This window comes from Lynx canadensis, chromosome A2 (assembly GCF_007474595.2).
Source record: "Lynx canadensis isolate LIC74 chromosome A2, mLynCan4.pri.v2, whole genome shotgun sequence".
Taxonomy (NCBI): Eukaryota; Metazoa; Chordata; class Mammalia; order Carnivora; family Felidae; genus Lynx; species Lynx canadensis.
This window is the reverse complement of record NC_044304.2, coordinates 98,131,019-98,151,615: the sequence shown is the minus strand read 5'-3', so window position 1 is coordinate 98,151,615 and position 20,597 is coordinate 98,131,019. Positions and strand designations below refer to the sequence as shown.

At 40.0% G+C, this 20,597-nt stretch overlaps 1 protein-coding gene across 1 annotated transcript in view; it reads right to left on the bottom strand.

Moving 5' to 3' along the window:
• Window positions 1-417: 417 nt before the first annotated feature.
• ASB4 (ankyrin repeat and SOCS box containing 4) overlaps window positions 418-20,597 on the bottom strand; it is a 59,495-nt gene continuing 39,315 nt past the window's right edge. The window contains exons 3-5 of the mRNA XM_030307987.1: window positions 12,751-13,241; window positions 3,146-3,259; window positions 418-2,087 (exon numbers count right to left, since the gene is read on the bottom strand). Coding sequence (XP_030163847.1) covers window positions 1,899-2,087; window positions 3,146-3,259; window positions 12,751-13,241 — 794 coding nt within the window. The 3' untranslated portion in view covers window positions 418-1,898. The remainder of the gene's footprint in view (window positions 2,088-3,145; window positions 3,260-12,750; window positions 13,242-20,597) is intronic.

Genomic DNA, 20,597 nt, shown 5'->3' with positions numbered 1-20,597 from the left:
TTCTAATGCAAGGAATATCCTCTCCCCTTGCCCTCAGCATTAAGTTTTATTGACAAAGACAGTGCATCACAAATGTTTTGGCCAGAATATGCCTGAAGGTGAGGGCAACATGTGTCTCCCCCCAGCACCTCTTGCTGCAAGCAAACCATTTTCTGAAGGACCATGTTTCACATGACTAGTTTATACAAATTCAGCAACCTATTCCACAATGTATAGATCTTGTTTTCGTCCAGAACGGTCCTCTCAAAATATTTGAGTAAAACTGAAGAAAACCAGAAAGGTTATTGCACCTACTCATGATTTTTTCCTACAGAGCTCAGGGCGTATGAAATTCCCAGTCTACAAGCACAGTCTAGGTGGTGGGCTCACAGGATATGTGACATCATCTCTACTCAAAACTCAAGCATCTAAAGTTAAATAAGATGAAGAACCACACAAATAAAAGAAACCTGCCCACAACTGGCAAATGGATTTGTTTGTGCTTAATTACTTCTGCTCTAACCTCTAAAAAAATGGTGCTAAGAGGCAATGGTCTTGTCTGAAAGTGATTAGCAAGAACAAAAAAGTGAAGCGAACTTGGCCTCACAAACCCTGAGGTCCAGAGGTTAATAACTATATTTCACTTTCTGCAAACCACTAACTAACAAGCCTGATTGGCACACTTCTCTTTCCAAGTCTTTCAAACTTTTACCGTTTTCAAAAAGTCTCTCGATTTGCTTTCTGTAGCCAGCCATTGCTAGCAAAGGGTTCCTCATCTTCCAGCTAAGATGCTCTGAAATGTCAGGGTAGTACACAATGAGGCCAAGTAACCAACTTAAGTTCTTCCCTTCACACACTTTCTGGTACACCTTTTACTAAACTTTCTTGTGGCATACAGGGGAGCCACTGAGTGTGCAATATTTTTCCCGAGGGGAGCACTGAACAGGAAGTCCTACTAAAATAAAAAAAAAGTTTCTAGATGTTGGGAGAAACTGAAAGTGAATACATTCACACTAACAGCAGCAGGAGCTCCCTTTACATCACACAGTCCCTTCACTCTTAATATTCATGCTTCAAAGGAAAACCACACTTCGGGTCGGAAACACGACTTTGAAAGACAAGCGCTAAAAATGAGTCTGCACCTGTACTCTTGCCCCTGACATTTGACACTGCAGTTCCCTGCTCGTATGTCCAGATGCTCTGCTAAGCGGTGAGATTCTGGAGGGCAGGAGTCCTCACCTTACACTCATCTTTTCTTCTCCAGTCTCTGGCTCAATAAGCATGGGTTGAAATGTCCTTTTTTTGACTATTAAGTAGATTTTGCTTTTCGTTTCAAATTTAACTCAAAATCTCCTTGTTTTGACTATGCTCATGTGCTCTCTTCACCAAGAAATAAGTTAAAGAGCTTAGAGTGGGGATCGGAGTTTGCAAAACTAGTGACAGTACTCTCTGCTAAGTGGTTACGGTGGCAGGAGGGAGGGTGGGGGGAGACACCGAGATTAAGAGGCCAGTCACAAAAGCCTATGATTTTGCTAACTCGACAGTAATGTAAACTTATTACTGACAAGGGAGAGGATGAGATTGGTTGTAAGAAAACCTGGGTCCCATTTCAATTGAGATGATATATGAAAAGTTTTACAAAAATGTATCAGGCACCAAGTAAAAACACTATACACACTAGTTATCACTGCTGTCGGTACCTTCTGGATCCATTCTTGTCTTTGAGAATTCCTTAACTTTACTTCTTGTTTATTTCCCCTCACCATGATACCCTAGGATTAATGACATGGAGTTTGTAAAGTGTTTTGAAATCCCTGAAGTGTTATAATCAACCCAAGTACCGTTTTATTTATGCAAACTGTGTCTACCCGGTGAGTCCACTTAAATATCTAGGATTGGGAACTTCTGTCTCATAAGGCTTAATAAATGATTCCCTCTGGCTCTAAAAGCAAGTACTTTTTCAATGACAATGGGAGGGAAAGCAAAGGAATTGCTCTGTGACATCTGTTGTGCAACGTTCTTCGAATGGCGCATCTTGATAAATGCATGAGAGTCCTCGGAGAGTTACTGCACACAGTGAAGAGAGAGTGGTAAAAATCCCAGTATCTCTGCAAAGGAAAAAGCAAGACAGGTTAAAACCAGAAAAGCCCCGGAGTCTACTTCAAAAGAAATCCACAATGAGGCAGTGAGTCCCTACTTCGTACACAATGGCAGCTTTCTAGCGTCTCCCACAGTGAGACAAAATTAAACACGAAATTGGGATGGGGGCTGAGATGGTGGTGCATGAGGAGAGAAGAGAGACGAGGGGGATATAGTACTCTATGCCACAATTCCGAACCCAGGAAATGAGATAAAATATACTTATGTGAACTGCCTGAGCCAGTGTATATCAAAACGGGCAATGTGAAATTAATCTAAATGCTATTGTATACACTTGACATGCCTTATGTGGCCCATACACTCAGATATTTATTCTATTAATGACACTAAAGCCGGTTAAGTGACTTTTTAAGGGTAAGATAGTTAAAAAGTAGCAGCAGAATAAGACTGCACCTAGGCAGCCGGGCTCTGAGCTGCATGAACTTTGCACTCTGCTCCTGATACCTCCCCACGTGTTGGAGACAGCCTGCGAGGGCTAAAACCAAGAACAGGAGGCTCTGTGGGAGGACTGGTTTGCAAAGGGAGCAAAGTCCATTTGCCGAGTGGGAACTCAGCAATGGCTTTCTGCAGAACTTATTAAGGATTTTTAATACGGCTCCTGCCTACTTCAAGGCTTCAAGCTATTGAAAAATGAATGACACATCTTCTGGCAAAAATATTATATATGAGCAATTGCAATTATTATTATTACTGTTATTACATTATTATTCAAGTATCTAGATTATTGAGGAGAAAGTAAAATTGTCACCTCTGTACCATTGTTCAACATGCCCTTAAATGCAAAAGTCTCCCAAGACATTCTCAAACACTGCAGACTTGATGCATCTATTTATTCTTCTTCTCACACCTGCATTTTATAGCCATATGCTTCATGTGACAAATAAATATTCGAGTAGGTCTTACAGGCATTCTGAAAGCCAGTTCTTCAATTAGAACATTCTGTACTTCCACTGCAGTCTTGAACTACTTTATAGTGAAAACCATGGGAAGCAAATGGATTCGCTACCTCCAAGTCATCATCTGGGATGGCTCTTTTCCACTTCACGTTCCACCTGATGTGTTCATAGGCATTGACTACAACTTCGATTGCTTTGGGACAAGAATGGCAGGCCTGTATCACCTGGAGAGGAAGCAGACAGGTTTATTTGTTCAACGCACATGTACGATTCATTCATTCCCACAAAGACACCAAGAACTGATGGATCTGTTAGGCTCCTTGCAGCCTTCAAACGCTTTTGCGAAGTCTCCCGCCTTTGAGTTTTCAAACACACTGCCAGCCCCAAGGCGGATGGGAAGATTAATAAAATCACAGGACCTCCCTTCAACATTCAGGAGCAAGTGAAAACGAGGTGCTAACGAAGCCTGGAAGAGGTGCTAACGAAGGTGGAAGCCTGATGAAATGCACATCTTGCCCTTACAAGCCTCACCCCTTCCCAACAGCTTCTGTGTCCACCTGAACACCTCCAGCTTCTCTCTGCCAAATTGGCCTCGTCTCCCGAAGTCCTTTGAGTACGGCCTATTTTCATTTCAAAGGGACCCAACTGGTTCTGCAGTGTGTCCGCCAACTGGTCCATAGGCAACCTGCAGCAAAAGTACTCTGGACTCCAAATTTACTCACCTTTCTTTCCTTTGCCAACAGACAAGCAGCCCCAGCCACAGACTGTGGCATACAGGGGAGCCTCCTGTATGTTTTCTCATCATGAGTTACACATCGGTTCCATTTTTCCCTTGAAACTCCAGAAAACTGTGGAGTCCTCTTCACTGGACTTGAGATGCAGAGAAAGCCCCCCATTGCTGACATTACAAGGGACACATGCCTTCGCACTGAAACAACTTTATCCAAAGAGAAGTTCTTCCTGCTTTCCCAGTCCTTTCCAACCTCAGCCTACTGTTGCTGGCCAAAGGGACGCAACACTGGATTTCCCCGCCTCCTTTACAAGTTTGTCATAAGTGATCTAGAATTGCATTTTTTAGTGTGGGCTAAGTACCTACCGGCTTGAGGCCCCAGGCAAAAGTGAGACAGAAAGATTATCATTCTAATGCTGTGTGTGTGTGTGTGTGTGTGTGTGTGTGTGAGTGTGTGGTCACCGGTATGGAGGGCCCATGTCAGGAAAGTGCTGATGTTCAGAGCAGGTAAGATGGAACCAGCTGACAGTGCACCTGCACTGCCAGTCTGATGAGCTTGGGACTGACTTCACAGGCCATAGCAGGCAGGCTTTTACATTTCCTTAACAAGAAAGGGTTATATTCAATCAATTCATTCCATTAGGAGGCCTTTATTGAGCGCTGTGTTTAGCAGTATGACAGTAATTCCGAGAAGTTTATGACCTGTTTTTTGTCTTCAAGGAGTTTACGGCCTAGTTGAAGAGAAAAGATACACATTTTTCAAAGAGAGAGCAATGTAAGCCAGTAAATAATAAAAGACTAACTTAAAGATCATCAAGTGTCCCTTGGGCATCATGAGCAAAAGCACAAAGGAGAAAACAAGGATATGAAGGTCAGAGAACAGTGAGGATGCTGAATGGGGGTGTGTCAAACAGCTTCTCAGCTAGCTTCACTGTCAGTCCTGAGAATGGATGGTAACTGAAGCTCTGAGAAAGAATAGTAGGGCTTAATGACTACTCAGACATGGGGAGTAAAGAATGCAACTTTCAAGACTGAGATCAAGGACATATGGGGGTGCCACTGACAGAAATGAACAAGTTGGAAGGGTATACTAATTGGGGAGTTGTCAGGTCCCAGACAGGAGGATATGTCATATGCAATGTCTTAATTTCAGTCAAAAATGTGCATGATAGCACTCCACTGAAAAGGCCAAGAAGGAGGTAGAGATTTGTACATCATTAAAGAATGTGCTGGCTAAAGCCAAGTGGCTCAATAATGCTCTAAATGGGAATAAATGCAAATGGTAGAGGACCGTGGTGTAAAGTTTGAGGAATCCTAATAGGCAGGAGAGAGGAAGAAGGAAAAAAGTTATAGTTATCATTTTTTGAGTACTTATTATTTGTCAGGGACTATGTCAAATCTTTGCATATTTACCTTGTACAATCTTCAAACAACTTTATGAGATTAGCTCTACACTTATACCCATTTTACAGATTTAGAATCTAAGAAAATTTAAACTCAATGTTATTTAGCTCATCAATGACAGAGCTAGGATTCACACTCAGGTCTGTGTGACTCCAAAGGGTCAAAAGAAAACGGGACCTGTCAGAGTGAAAGACATCAAGCTAGGAGAGCTTTGGAAGCTGGATTATCACCAAAGCCTTGAGGATCAGAGAGATGAAGACAGATTAGATACCACAAGATCTGATTAGGAAGCCAGTTTACTAAGAGTTGGGTGGATTCAAACAGGGAGGAATCAGCTTGTGAGAGACAGAGGATGGATACACAGCTGTAACTAGGGCTGATCTATTCTCATCTTCAAGACCTTGGTGCCATAACATACACGGTTTTAGAGACCCCATAAATAACTTTCCCTCCTGACTTTAGAACCTATTAAAAAATAAGATGAAGGTGACAATCCAAGATCAGAATGTCATTTTTATTATTAATACAACTGATTACATATAATATCTTGAATTATGGGGCCACATCAAGCTTCCTTACACTACACCCCGAATATAAATTTGCATCACCAAACTACAGGCCTTTGCCTGATGTAAAGAGGGTGTTCCTAGAAGCTTACCACAAGGAAGAACCAAGAATTCAGGCATTCTCTAGGCCCACAGTTAATCAAGCAAGTTCGTTCTTCCTCCCAACTTATCAGTAGGTTAAGTGGAAAGTGATAAGGTTGGAGACAGAGGTTTGGGGTGGGGAGGGTTATTTTAGCAGAACTTCCCTTACAAACACATGGGACCAAGGAGATGGCAGTTCTTTTCTATTGTAACAAATCAAAACCCAGCTCCAATGGCCAAGACCCAATGGGAATCAGGAACAACAAAATATGGTGAGATGAAGCAGAGTCATCAGAGTGGGGATTCTAGGAAAGAAAGATTTTTAAGAACTTATTGAAACACAGTTTCAAATCAGGAAGCATGGCCTCAGCAGAGGACTGTGTCAGCCCCAGCAACAGGCCAACCAGGTCTCAAGAAGGAATAAGGAAGTTTTATTGAAATAGAGGTTTGAGTCAGTGGTATGCAAAAAAATGTTCAATTACAGGCTTTCTGAGGAAAAAAAAAACCTGTGTATATTTATATGTACATAAATGCATTATAAATTTTTACCAATATAATGTGCGGCCCGCAATTTATAAATAATAAAATGTCCAATACTCTTTATTTCCAATTCTGTAGAGCTGATTGGTTCCCACAGAATGCTTTCACGGATTTTGTATCGATTTTGTACGGATATTGAATTGCATTCATAGCCAAAATCTATGTCTGCCTTTGAATAACACATGTAGTTCTTATGTGAATGTTGGTTGATATTTTTATTACACGGAAGAGTAATTGTTCCACAAATGTGAGGCAATGAAGACAATATTGGAACTTCACTCATTCATCAATGACATGAGTAATTTTTTGTTGAAATATATAAATGTTTTCAAATACTGGAATCATACTTCCTCACTTTTTGGTGCTACACACTTTTTAAAATAATGTTTATTTATTTTGAGAGAGAGAGAGTGCACGCACAAGAGACAGGCAGAGAGACAGGGAGAGAGAATCCCAAGCAGGCTCCATGCTGATAGCACAGAGTTTGATCCCATGACCTGAGCCCAAATCAAGAGTCAGGCACTTAACCAACTGAGCCACACAGGAACCCCCACACATTTAAATTTAATCTGTATTAGTAACATTCACCCCATTAATTTCTTAGGTCTAGACATCAACAAAGTAACAAATCAAGGTCTGGTCAGTAGCATTTGCTGATTTCTATCGTGTAAATACTCCCATCACGGTCTATTCACAGCTACCAACCTGAGGTCACTGAATGTATGGTTGGTAAGAAATGTGCAGTAACAAATCATTACATAATATAATATTTCCACTACACAGGTATAATAGATGCATGTAACATCAAGAGCATTGATATATAGAGTAAAGTGATTAAGAAATATAAAGATGTGCACCTGGGTGGCTCAGTTGGTTAAACATCCAACTTCGGCTCAGGTCATGATCTTGTGGTTCATGGGTTCGAGCCCCGTGTTGGGCTCTATACTGACAGCTCAGAGCCTGGAGCCTGCTTCAGACTCTGTGTCTCCCTCTCTCTGCCCCTCCCCTCCTTGTGCTCTGTCTCTCTCTTAAAAATAAACATTAAAAATTTTTTTTAAGAAATATAAAGAAAATAATTGGGAAATAATGTGTTTTAAATACCTATGATCTTTGTTTTTAGTATACTTTACTTGTTGTAAGTTTATTTTATTTAATTTTTAATAATGGCTGCACTTAACAATCAGCTCACACAATTCCTGATAAGTTGTCAGCCCTCATAAGCCACGGTGAAGCAATTCCAGCATTCATTTGCTTTTAGTTGTCTCATATTTAAGAAGCACTGTTATAAGCCATGACGGAGTAACTGTATCTATTGAAGCTCTAAATCAGTCAAAGTGGCTGGGTCCAAATGAACACAACATAAATACTTGCTTAATGCATAGGAACCACTCACATACATATTCTGGGCAGAGTGCCCAAAACTGAGCTGCCGACCATGACTTTTTCAGCCGTGCCTAAACAAATAAAGAGCAATCCTGTATCATCAATCCATAGGGAGTAAGGAGGTGGGTTGAAGCCAGAGAGCCATTGCTAAAGGACCTCTGAAAAGTCATCATTTTTTGTGTTTACAAAAAGTGTAGCTAGAAGAACTTCCATCTCGGTCCTTGGCTGTTAGGGTAGTAATTTTTCAGCACCTTGGTCTTAGAAAATGGAGGCAAATGTGGCTGCTCTTTTCTCTACAGCTGGGATGAGGACGGCAGATGGGTAGTTCCAGGTGAAAGAGACCGACAGAATCTGAGGCTGACAAATTAATTTGTACACTCATTATAAACTACTAACGCAGTGTCATAGAACGCTACAGTCCCAAGAGACCCTAAAGGTTATTCAACACCCACGCCCCCAATTTGGAGAGGAGAAAATTGAAACCAGAGAGGCACATAGTAAAAGGAAGCATGAGAACTTAATCTCAGGTCTTCTTAATCTGAGTTTAGTGTTCTTTCAAATATATTCTGATTACTTTATTTTACTTCTTAGGTAATGGACAGTGAAATTAATAGTTTAAGGACACAAATCTCATTGCACAGATATTTTGACACAAGAAACACTCTTTACCATAATTATGTTAGGCTGAATTTTGTTGAAACTTCAAACTAATTCTCTTTTAAATGTAAAGATGTTGCTGCTAACATAAAAATAGCAACTATCCGGAACTCCATAGACATCCTTTTCTAAAAACCTCCAGACAAATCCTTTCTGAAAGGATGATATGTGGTGAGAAGTACATTGGTAATCAATTGATAATCCAAAATACAGATTTAAATGTCAAAGTTACTAGTACAGGGATGATAGCTGAAATTAATCCAAGGCTTGAATCAAAAATATATTTATACTGGAATTATAAAAACAAAAAGCTATAAAAGTACGGAGAAATGAGAAAGCTTGTAATGAGGTTTAGCACATAGTTTCAGGGTTCACTCCGAAAACTGGCCTCTGCTCTGCATTAATTCCCTGGATGCATTCACTGTACATGGAAGCCGCACTGGTTACATTTAAAGACAAAATGCTCACATACCCAACACAGGTAATTTGTCCCCAGATATTCCTTACTTTCCCCTTCTGCCAGCACCTTCATCACAGATGACCAACATCTTGCAACACATTACCTACTTCCCAACTAGGGTTTGCAAATTTAACAAATACAGACTGCCAGGTTAAATTTGAATTTCAGATAGACAGCACAGAATTTTCAGTGTAGCCATGTCCCAAATATTGCATGGGACATGTTTATATGAAAGATTACTTATTATATATCTAAAATTCATATTTAACTGAGCATTCTGTATTTTATTCGGCAACACCATTCACAGCCCCTATTCAGAAAAAGTTCCAACTAAGTTATGGCTACAAGAACACCATCCATTCATATTTCAGGAGCCTAATTCACACATCTGGTGCCTCAATTTGCGCCTGGTATACTCCCATATATCACAGAGAGACAACTTGCCACCTTTCATGAGGCTAAAAAAAAGAATTAAGTAGTTCTTAACCTGCAGTCTTTCAATGCACGAAGTCCAAAGCTCCCACTGCTGTCATTAGGTTTTGCTGACACTGACCACTAAGTTTTCTGCTGACAGAAGATGGTTCTCACAGCAGGAAATGCTCCTCTGAGGAGCCTGACAGCCTCCCAGCTCTCTTCACTGGCACATCAGGATTCTTCCAGAACTAAGACAGTTGGACACACTGTCTTCAGGCTTCAATAATTATTACACTAGGCAACAACAATGATAAAGATCCTTAAGAGACAGCAATCCCCAAATCATCACAATACACTGATTCCCAGGAACCTTGACCATCAAATGAGAAAGGACTATTGTGGACCCAAAGGGAGAAGATTCTGCTCCTTCTTTGTCAGCCTGGAAAACAGAAGATGCCCAATGAATTTCACTTTCTGTCTCTGGGATCTCTATTCTTTCTTCACCGAGGAACAACTGGACAACAGTTTCTTCCCACGCTGGTGGCAACTGGAGACACCTTTGGGTACTTCCCCTCATCATCTGACCCCTGAAAGCATAGATTAAAAAACAGATTCAAGATAAATCTCCCTGCCACCCTTCCCCTACAAGTGCTGCCTCTGTAAGCCACGTCAGCAGAGAAACTCTTAAGACTACCTCTGCCCTTTTATGTTGATATATCTGTGCAGAAAAGTACTTAATGATCAAAAACTTGCTTGTATTCTGGGCTTCATTTGCAGCATTGTTCAACGGCAGAAATCATCCTTCCCTCTCCCAAACCCTCATGTACATTTCCCTCCCCTAGAAAAATGTCTTTCTTGCCCTACAAGAAAACCCAATCTTGGCTCCCTGGGGTGTCACTTCCTTCTGAATTATGCTTTGAGAAAAAAAAAATCAAATGTCCTTTTGTACCCTGGAAAGCAATTGCGGACCCTATAATTCTTTTTTTTTTCCCTTATGTAATTTATACATTGGCTTTCAGTGAAATACACCCTCTACAAATTTGCTTTGTATTTGGAAGACAGCATCTTCAGCTCTGACCTTGTTCCTTGTAAATAAGGAAACTGAATTCCCCATCCACATGAGAACAAATCACTTTATCTTCTGGATAAATGAGTCAGTCATTTACTTGTCGTAAAGATGACTCTCTCTTTGGAAAGTCGGGCTGTGGAGTAGTTGTGCTAAATCACTTTGAAGCATCTGCATAGTAAATTGAATAGTTTTTCTTTAGTTTTCCTTTGGAAGGGGGCCAGTGCTCTCACACTGTCTGTTGGGTAGCAACAAAAATGTTTATAATACAAGCCATCAACCGGTAGCCAATTCTATCTTAAATCTCTTTAGCATATGGCTAAACCAGAGGAACTCAGAGAAGCAAAACACAACTAAGAACACACTAACTCTGGATAGTGTCCTTGGAACACATAATCGTACACCTATTTTACAGGCTGGTAGAGCCACCAAAGTTAGGCTGGCAGGAGGGACTCCCACAATAGACCCAGCGTGCGTTTTGAGAGGAGGAGTATGAAAGGAAACCATTTTATTGAGTACCACTACTGGGCTGGATGGTTAACATCTCTTACTCACTTACTCCTGAAACGTTTTTGAAAAGTTGATATTTTTACCTTCATTTTTTAGATGAGGAAATTGAGATCTGAGAGATCAACGACTTGTTCAAACATCACACGGCAAGTAAATGGCCAAGCCAGGACTCATCACTAAGCCTCCGCCTCTAACCTTCTTCACTGTCACCTCTCAGAGGAGTGCCTTTGTGAAAAGAAAGGGACGTTCTTCACATTTGCAGGAAAGACTTCTTGCTGGAGAACAGAAGCTCCATGGGAAGGCCTGTTCTCCTTAATCTGGCTCTCAACGGGGAATGAGGAGAGGGTATTCTAGTTACTTTTGCAGAGACCTGTTTCATCCGCAGTCAACCAGCAGTGAGTCTCAGACTAAAACTCAATAGTTCGCCTCTGGACAGTCTCACACGTTGTCTCTTCTGGTTGGAAAGGACCCTGTGGGTAAACCAGGCCCAGAGCACTGATTCTACTGATCAAGAAATATGTAATAATAGCAAAAGGATTGCCATCACTTCTTCAATGGTTACCACAGCCCTGGCACAATGCCAACACTTTTAAAATATTATCATTTAATTCTCAAAACAAACTTATGAGAAGGCTATTCTTTTTTTAAAAATTGTCTGACTTTATTGATTTACTTTGAGAGAGACAGAGCGAGCAGGAGAGGGGCAGGGAGAGAGAGAGAAAGAGAATCACAAGCAGGCTCCGCACCATCAGCATGGAGCCCAGTGTAGGGCTTGAAGTCATGAACCACGAGATCATGACTTGAGCTGAAACCACGAGTAGGGCACTTCACTGACTGAGCCATCCAGGTGCCCCGAGAAGGCTATTATTATTCATAATTAAATGAGGTAGGTACGTTTCTCTGGAAGCTCCATGCCCTTCGTCCCTCTCCACTTCTTCTATAGAAAGAAGGTGGCCTTAGAACATAAATACACAGAAAATTATGTTTCATGGAGTGAGCTGTATTTGAAAGAGATCACTTGTATGTCTTCTGGAAGTTGCACTATGAAGATGCCCAGCCTAATGAGGTGTGTGTGGGGAAAGAAGATGGACATAGACCAAAGGAGTGGTACTCACAGATGTGGGACTGGGTGGGGGCAGAGACTGCAAAGACTGTCAGTGACTCCAGAGAAAGAGTAAAGAAAGGTTTGCACCATCCCCTGGGCTCTGAAAATACCTGTGTGCTACCAGTAAGATTAATTTCCTTCAAATGTAGGACCGACTCTGCATATTCTTGCCAAGCCATAAGGGCAGAGTGTACCCATTTCACAGGGGAGGCATTTGAAGCTCAGGAGGTTTAGTAATGTATTCAGAGTCAAATTCTTAGGTAAGTGGCAAGACCTCAGTTTGCTTGACCCCAAAGTCTATGCTTCTTTATTCCTGGCATGAATAGCTTGGTTTCTCTAGAATGAGTGAGTTACTGGAGACAATGCAGAGATAAAAATTTAAAGCAGGAACAATTCCATGTGTAATTTAAAACATATTCTGCTTAAAAGACGGCGAGTATTTGCCTGTGTGACACTACTGACCTCTCCAGTAGCCTTAAAGTGGCCTTCTGATCTCTCTCAATTCAGTCCTGGCAGAAGCTGCTCCCAATTCACTGGTGCTCACCCGAGACATGGAGAAATATCTGCCACTCTCGTTCTCATTCTTAGCTCTCAGCCCCAGATTTCAAACAAACTTGGACCACGACAAAGTAGCCAGGGTTGTGTGTGCAAATGTGAGGACAGTTGGAATTAGCCCAAAGATTCAAGCCTCAAATAAGCTTGAGTCACCAGAACAGTTGAGACCAAACCATCCTTGAAGTCTCTGGGAACCCTGCTGACTACCCTGTTCTATACTTGGCACCTTTAGATATAACCTCACCTTGTGGAACTGTGGAGGGTATATTCGAGCAGCCCCATGGTTCAACAGCAGTTGGTAGCAGATCTCAGGCTGGGCAGCTGGGCGCACAGAGGTGACCTTCAGCACATACTGAATGGCAGCACAGCCATTGATATCCATGAGATTGGCTTCCGCACCAGCCTCCAGCATCATGTGCATGAGCACGTGGTCACAGTTCCAGGCTGCCTTGTGCAGGGGAGATTTGAAGTCGTCATCCCTGGCGTTGACCTCAGCTTTGTAGTCCAGCAGCATGCGGCAGATGAGGTGGTGGTCCCTGCTGTACTCCTGCTCTTTAAAGCGGAGGGCCCAGTAGGTGGCGATAGCCAGCGGGGTCTCCATGTGGGCGTTCACACTGTCCACGATGGCACCGTGCTCCACGTAGAAGGCCACCAGCTCAGGGAGGCCGAAGTGGGCAGCTGTGTGCAAGGGCGTCTCCTCATCCTGGTTGTTCGTCTTCATGTTCACGTTGGCCCCTAGAAAGGGAGATTGAGGAAGACAATTTCGCAAACATATTTTGCCATTATTTCCTAAGTTCAAGAGACTTTTCTCACCGCCTGCCTTTCAACCTCTGATTGCCTTACGGGATCCGTTCTTTCCAGGGTAACTTGGTCTCCTGGGAAACCAGGCGTTTGAAACAACAGTGCCATCTTCTGGACAATCAGCAAATGTACCGGGGTTGGGTAAGGGTAGGGAGAGAAGGGAGGATGTCCGCAGAAAAGCTGGAGCGCAGTTCCTTGAGTTTTAATTCTTACCCCCAGATGGATGGGGAAATACAAAGTGATTCTTACAACTAAATAGCTTTTATCGATAAAATAGAAAATATCATTGAAAAGAAAGTTTATATTGCAACCTTTGAAGCTCAGACAGTTGGTTTTAAAAATCATCAATTTCTTTGCATATTTCACAAAATCCTGTTCTTCTCTTTCAAAGCTGGGAAACCTGAAAGTTTGGTCCAAGCAAACTTGAGTGTTGTGGAACTTGCCCAGCTCTGACTGAAAACAGCAGGTACTAGAGCCACTCAAGTGCAAGGCCCCCTTGGGGTACACTGGAGAAAAACAAAAAGCACAGACACTGACCACCAAACTAGCCTAAAAGGTCATATTTTGCTTGGAAAGGGGTAGAAGCCAGTATAATAGAAATATTCATTGAAAGAAAGACAGTGACTTCAAGACATATTTGATTTCTGGTTGATAATGGCTGTTACAAATACAAATTTGTAGTATTTGGAACGTCCCACAGAAATTATTTAACTAAACCCACTTATCCAACACACCAGGAAAGTGAAGTGAATTTTATTTTTCTGATAGAGAATGTTAAGTACTAAAATGGTCAACTTAAGAACCTGAAATTTTCTTCCTTGCCTAATTTAATGGAGTGAACGCGATGACCCCTGGGGGCCTACTCTATAATCAATTCTACTGGAAATTTTTATAGCTACTTCAAGTACAAATCTGGAAAGGTATTATTATTACGATTACTACTATTATTATTATTATTTCAGCAACTAAAATTTACTATGCACTTACCATGCGCAGCATTCTGAGCTAAATGTTTTCCATATAGTGCCTTATCGAATCTTTTTAGCAACCCTTTACAATAGGGGCAATTTTTATCCTATTTTTACAGATGAAGAAATTTGTACTTAGAGAGGCTAATAACTCCCTCAAGCTAAGAAGCAGTAGAACGGAGGTTTGAAAGCAGATAGCCTGGCTCTGAAATCTCTTACTACTGTACTATTCTACCTCATTTTTCTAGAAGTCTTTTCTGTGCATTGCTCTCTTTTGGTATTTGAAAACTTGAGAGTAGTAGAGAAATCACATTGCATTTTGTTAATTTTTTAAAAATTGGTTTTTCATGGATTGCTCCTTTATGCCCTTTTTTATGGCATCCTCTGGTCACATGGAAACTGCTTGAGAAAGGCAATACTCCCACAAACATGCTCAGTATCCTATACAAAATCAACCCCCCGGTGAGGTTTTTGAAAGCACATTGTTCTATAAGCTCCGAGGCTGCCTGTACTCCCAACTTGCAGAAAGCAGAATTCTGACCAAAGATGGTCTCGTACAGAATCATCTGTGTTCATCAGTATTCCACTCCTGAGAAATTCTGGGTCAGGTGTCTTTCCAGGTCAGCCCTTCTTTGCTCTGTAGGGAAATGGAATGAATAAGAATGTCTTCCCAAAAGCCAAATGTGGGGTCACTTCAGACACTGGAGAATTTCCAGTAAGGAAAGGAATCAAAGGGTCAGAATGAAATTTTTACAGGCCAACTTGGAACAAACCACATCCTTTATTTTTTAATGTACTTGGACATTTACAATTGATCCTTGACCTGTTGGTACAACTAGATGTGCTGCATAGTTTTCTTTTCTGAATAGGCAATCTTTATTTTTATATTCGAAGTGTATCTTTGAGTGTAACTTTTCCAGAGAATATATAAAGTAGGATGATTTCTTTTTTATTTCAGATTTTGTGATTTATTCAAGAAATTAGACACCATAAATATAAATTCTTGGAACCTTTTTAAAAATATTCTTAATGTAAAAATACAATGTAGGGGCTCTTGTGCGGCTCAGTAGACTGAGCGTCCGACTTCAGCTCAGGTCATGATCTCATGGTTTGTGAGTTCGAGCCTTGTGGTGGGTTCTGCACTGACAGCTGGGAGACTGGAGCCCGCTTCAGTTTCTGTGTCTTCCTCTCTCTCTCTGCCCCTTCCCTGCTTGTGCTCTCTCTCTCTCTCTCTTTCTTTCAAAAATAAATAAATACACATTAAAAAAAAGAAGAAAGAAAGCAAATACAACGTGTTAGTTGCCTAGCACTGCCGTAATAACAAAGTGCCACAAACTAGGTTGCTTAAAACAATGGAAATTTATTCACAGTTCTTGAGACGGGAAATCTGAAGTTAAGGTGTCAGCAAGGTTGGTTCCTTGTGAGGGCTTTAAGGGAGACTCTGGGTCGTGCCTCTCCCAGCTTCTGGGGATGGCTGGCAATCCTTGGTGTTCTTGGTTTATAGGTGTATCACTCCAACGTCTGTCTTCATCTTCCCATGGCCTTGTGTCTGTGTTTTCACACGGCTATCTTCTTATAAGGACGCCAGTCATACTGTGGTAGGGGCACATCCTGCTCCTACTCAGCTAATTACATCTGCAACAACCCTATTTCCAAACAAGATCACATGCTGAAGTACTGGGGATTAGCACTTCAACATACAGTGAAACCTTGGTTTGCAAGCATAATTGGTTCCAGAAACATGCTTGTAATCCAAAGCAGTCATGTATCAAAGTAAATTTCAAGAACCATTGGCTTGGTTGTGATCATGTGATGTTAGGCGTCATGTACTACTCATATTACAAGACATCACTCGTTTATCAAGTTAAAATTTATTAGAAATGTTTGCTCATCTTGCAGAACACTCACAGAACAAGTTACTTACAATCCAAGGTTTTACTTTATCTTCTTTCGGGGAAGTGGGGCTAAGATTCAACCGGTAACATAAAACATGCATTACATAATATATAAAGATATGTATGTATAGTTTTTTAAAATATTGTAAAGCCATCACCCACAGAGTCATATTCCAGGTCAAGAAATGAAACACCTCCCAGAGCCAGAGAAGACCTCCACTTTCCTGCTGTCTTTCCTCATTGCCAGAGGAACCTAATATGTGTTTCTTTAGAGTTTTGCTACCTTTTTATATATCTCTAAACAAGATAGTTTCATTTTTTTGAACTTTATATAGATGAAATAACAAACACATATTCTTCTATGACTTGCTTCTTTCATTCAACATTATGTTTGTGAAAATAAGCTATGTTGTGATGTTTAGCTGTCTTTTGTTCATTTTATTGTGTTCTGTCTCACTGCACAAGAAATTCACAATTTATCCATCCTACTGGGTATTGGAAATTTCTAGTTTCAGGCTATTGCCATTAGTGCCGCTATGAGCATTCTTGTACATTCTTGTACCCTGGTGCTCATGGGTAGGATTTTCCCTGGGTTCCATACCTATGAATGCAATTATACGATCATTGGTTATGCATATCTTCAACTTCATTAGATAGTGTTAGGCAGGTCCAGTTTATGCTTTCATAAGCCATGCGTGAGGGTTCTTGTGCCATATTCTCATGCATGTTTGGTATTTTTGGTCTTTTTAATTTTAGCCAATCTGCTGGGTACATAGTAATATGTCATTGGGTTTAAATGTTTGTTTCCCTAATTAACAATTAATTTAGACAAATTTAAATATTTTTATTGACCAATACTGCCTTTTGTTTACTCTTCTAAGCATTTCCATGTTGTTATAGAATTACTTTAAATGTCATTTAAAAATAACTACCTAACAGTAACTACATAACTCCATGCAGTGAGTTTACCCAACTGTTGGGTAAGAAGATTTTTTCCAAAATTTTGATCTTATAATTAATGCTACAAGTAATAAATTTGTATGAAAATTTTAGGATTATTTCTTTGGCATAAATTCCTGCCCCCCCCCCCCACACATAGAATCATTAAGCTGAAATGTGTGAACTGTTTTAAAGACTTTTATGAATAATTGTTAAAAGTTATATAACTCATTGATGTATAGCAGTGATATTTCACTCATCAGTATGTTGTTACATAATTTTAATTTTTTTTGTTAGATTGTAAGTAAAAATGATCTTCTTTACAAAAAATCTAGGGGTAATACTCTGGTTTCTCTTCAGATCGCATAAATCTTTCGCCTTTTACAAAAAATCTAGGGGTGCCTGGATGGCTCTGTTTGTTAAGCGTCTGACCTCTTCATCATCTCGAGGTTCATGAGTTCAAGCCCTGCTTCAGGCTCTGTGCTGACAGCTCAGAGCTTGGAGCCTGCTTCAGATTCTGTGTCTTCCTCTCTCTCTGTTCCTCCACTGCTCATGCTCTGTTTCTCTTTCAAAAATAATAAACATTAAAATTTTTTTAATCTAAATGCATTTGATTATTAGAGTGTGAACACTTTTTCTGTAATTATCAACTAGTGGTATTTCTTCTTTAGTTAATTGTCCAGAGTTTTGTTCTTTTATACATTAAATACTTTCTGCTTTGTTTACATTTATAGGACTCCGTCATTAAATTAAGATGTAGGCCTACATTATCATAATCGCTATAAATTTTGTAACCAACTTTTTTGCTTTTTATTAAACACAATGATGTTAACTTCCTTTTTTTAAATATTAGAATGTGTTGTACTTCTCAGAGGTAGCATTGCTATCCAGATTAATTATAATTTTTTATAGCTTTTTATAGATTTTTAACATATTTAACATTTGATTCATCTAAAACTTATTTTGGTGTAGACAACAATTTAGGAAGAATTGACATTCTTAAAATATAGACCCTCTTCATACAGAAATCTGGTCTATTTCTCCAAATGGTTTTCTTTTTTTTCAACAATTTTTAATGTTTATTTTCAAGAGACAAAGAGTGACCGAGTGCTAACAGTGGAGGGGCAGAGAAAGAGGGAGAGACAGAATCCGAAGCAGGCTCCAGGCTCTGAGTTGTGAGCACAGAGCCCAACACGGGGCTCAAACTCACACACTGTGAGATCATGACCTGAGCCAAAGTCAGAGGCCTAACCGACTGAGCCACCCAGGCACCCCTCCAAATGGTTTTCTTTTACACTCTGTAAACTACACTTCCCAAAAATTTGTAGCAATTTTCATTCTAGTGGATAAATTATTTCATCCTGGGGTAAATTGTTTCTGGAGTAAAGTAACTTTTAATGAGAGAAGGCCTTTCAAGAACCTTTTTAATTTATGCAAGATGATCTTCAGAAGTATTCTGGAATGGTAGCAAAAGAGATAGACACAAATTTTAATTTGTACTGCTTGATAAAGAACAAGAACTTTTCAGATTCTGTCTGTGGGCAAAAAAGACAGGTATTTGTGTACACTAAGAATGGGATGAAGAGAGGAGATAGAATAAGAATTTGAACAGAAAGAGTGATTGCTGGCCACAAAAATGACCAAGCATGGCCTTAGGGAAAAAGATAATGCTGAAGCCAGGATTACAGAGGGACATAGTGCCAGTCAATACTAAATTTTTTTTCTGTTCTCCCATAGCATGTGAAAGTTTTCTTTCATTACTCTCCAACAAATAGAATCAATTTCATCAATTTCATCACATTTTCTTCTCCCCCCCCAAATAAATTTAAATTGCCTCTCAGTGCCCTTTTGTTGTATTGCCCAATCATCAGTGCCTAGTCATCATGGTGGCTCCCTCTGCTGGACTTTGCTTCTCCCTACAGGCTATAACGGCCGTCAGAAGCATCCTCTCCATAGCATCCACATTCCCCCCAATTTCTGTTCCCTCAAGAGCTGCGTTAAGAGTGAGAGCAGAGAGCATGTCTCTGTCACTGCACTGCAGAAACTCACTTGTCTATCTTCCCAGACTCAGGGAATCCACATCGCCCACCATATCCCCAAGCCAGCCCCTGACTTCATTCTGTTCTAATGGATTTAATTTCTCAAAAAGCCTGTGTGTGAGTGGGGAGATCCGAGGTAAGGTGAAGGACAAGGCCAGGCCAGCACATCTCAACCCTTTATGACATCCTTCCCAATTCTTCAAGGAAATGCAGACAATAACATCCACCTTCGTATGTAGTCTTCTAAAAATAAATATAATGCCTAGCTAACCTCTACAGGCAAAATGAAAGTACTTTCTAGTAATCAACACCACCTAGTTATGATTATTATACATTCTATAAATAAAGTATAATGATGTAGTATAAAGTCAATATGTTAATGACTATACTGGAGGCCATAATGAAATAGTGATTTGCTTGAACCCATATGTAGAACCTAACAGCTACGAATTTGAACCGACACAGGTATTTTGTATTGTAATTCAAATGCCACAAAGGTCATTGCCATAATGAATGTTATTCCAAAATGAGGAAGAACATTGGTAAAGTTCTGAATAAATTGAAGCCCAATCTTGCCTTCATTTATACCATAACTGCTTTCTTGAAAATATTCATACTTATTTACAATTCAAAGGTATTTTGTACTTATATGCACAATGGGGTTAGGTTAAAAATCTGTGTTACTACATCTAAATATCTAGTATTATATCAGCACCAAATCTAAGATGTGTTACACATTATGAAATAATTCAAACATACAGAAAAAATGTGAAAATATTACAACAGACATATATATATCACTGCCCATATTTGACAGATAATAATTTTTGCCATGTTTTCTTTAGCTTTATTTTTTCCAAGACAAAATTTTATAGAAAAAAAATCCAGCTCATTTCTCCTTTCTTTCCTTTCTTTCTCCACCAGAATAACTACTATCCTAAAGTTGGTTTTTGTCATCCCCATGTAAATTTTCTTTCTTTTATAACTCATATGTGTACCCATAGACCGTATATATACTATTATTTTGTGTTCATAAAAACTATATAAATGGTATCTCACTTTTTAACCTGTTTTTATTAGTCAACATTATGATTTTTTTATTTATTTTTAAATGTTTGTTTATTTTTGAAAGAGAGAGAGACAGAGCACGAGTAGGGTAGGGGCAGAGAGAGAGGGAGACACAGAATCTGAGGCGGGCTCCAGACTGTTAACTGTTAGCACAGAGCCCAATGCGGGGCTTGAACCCATGAACTGTGAAATCTTGACCCTAGCCAAAGTCAGACGCTTAACTAACTGAGCCACACAGGCGCCCAACATTATGTTTTTGAGTGGAGAGCTGATTTTTTTTCACATCAGCGGCTGAATAGCTTCTCAGTATATAATTAAACTACAGCTTAGTTAAACTTAAACTACCTCTACTAAAGACAGTTGCTAAACTTTTTCATAATA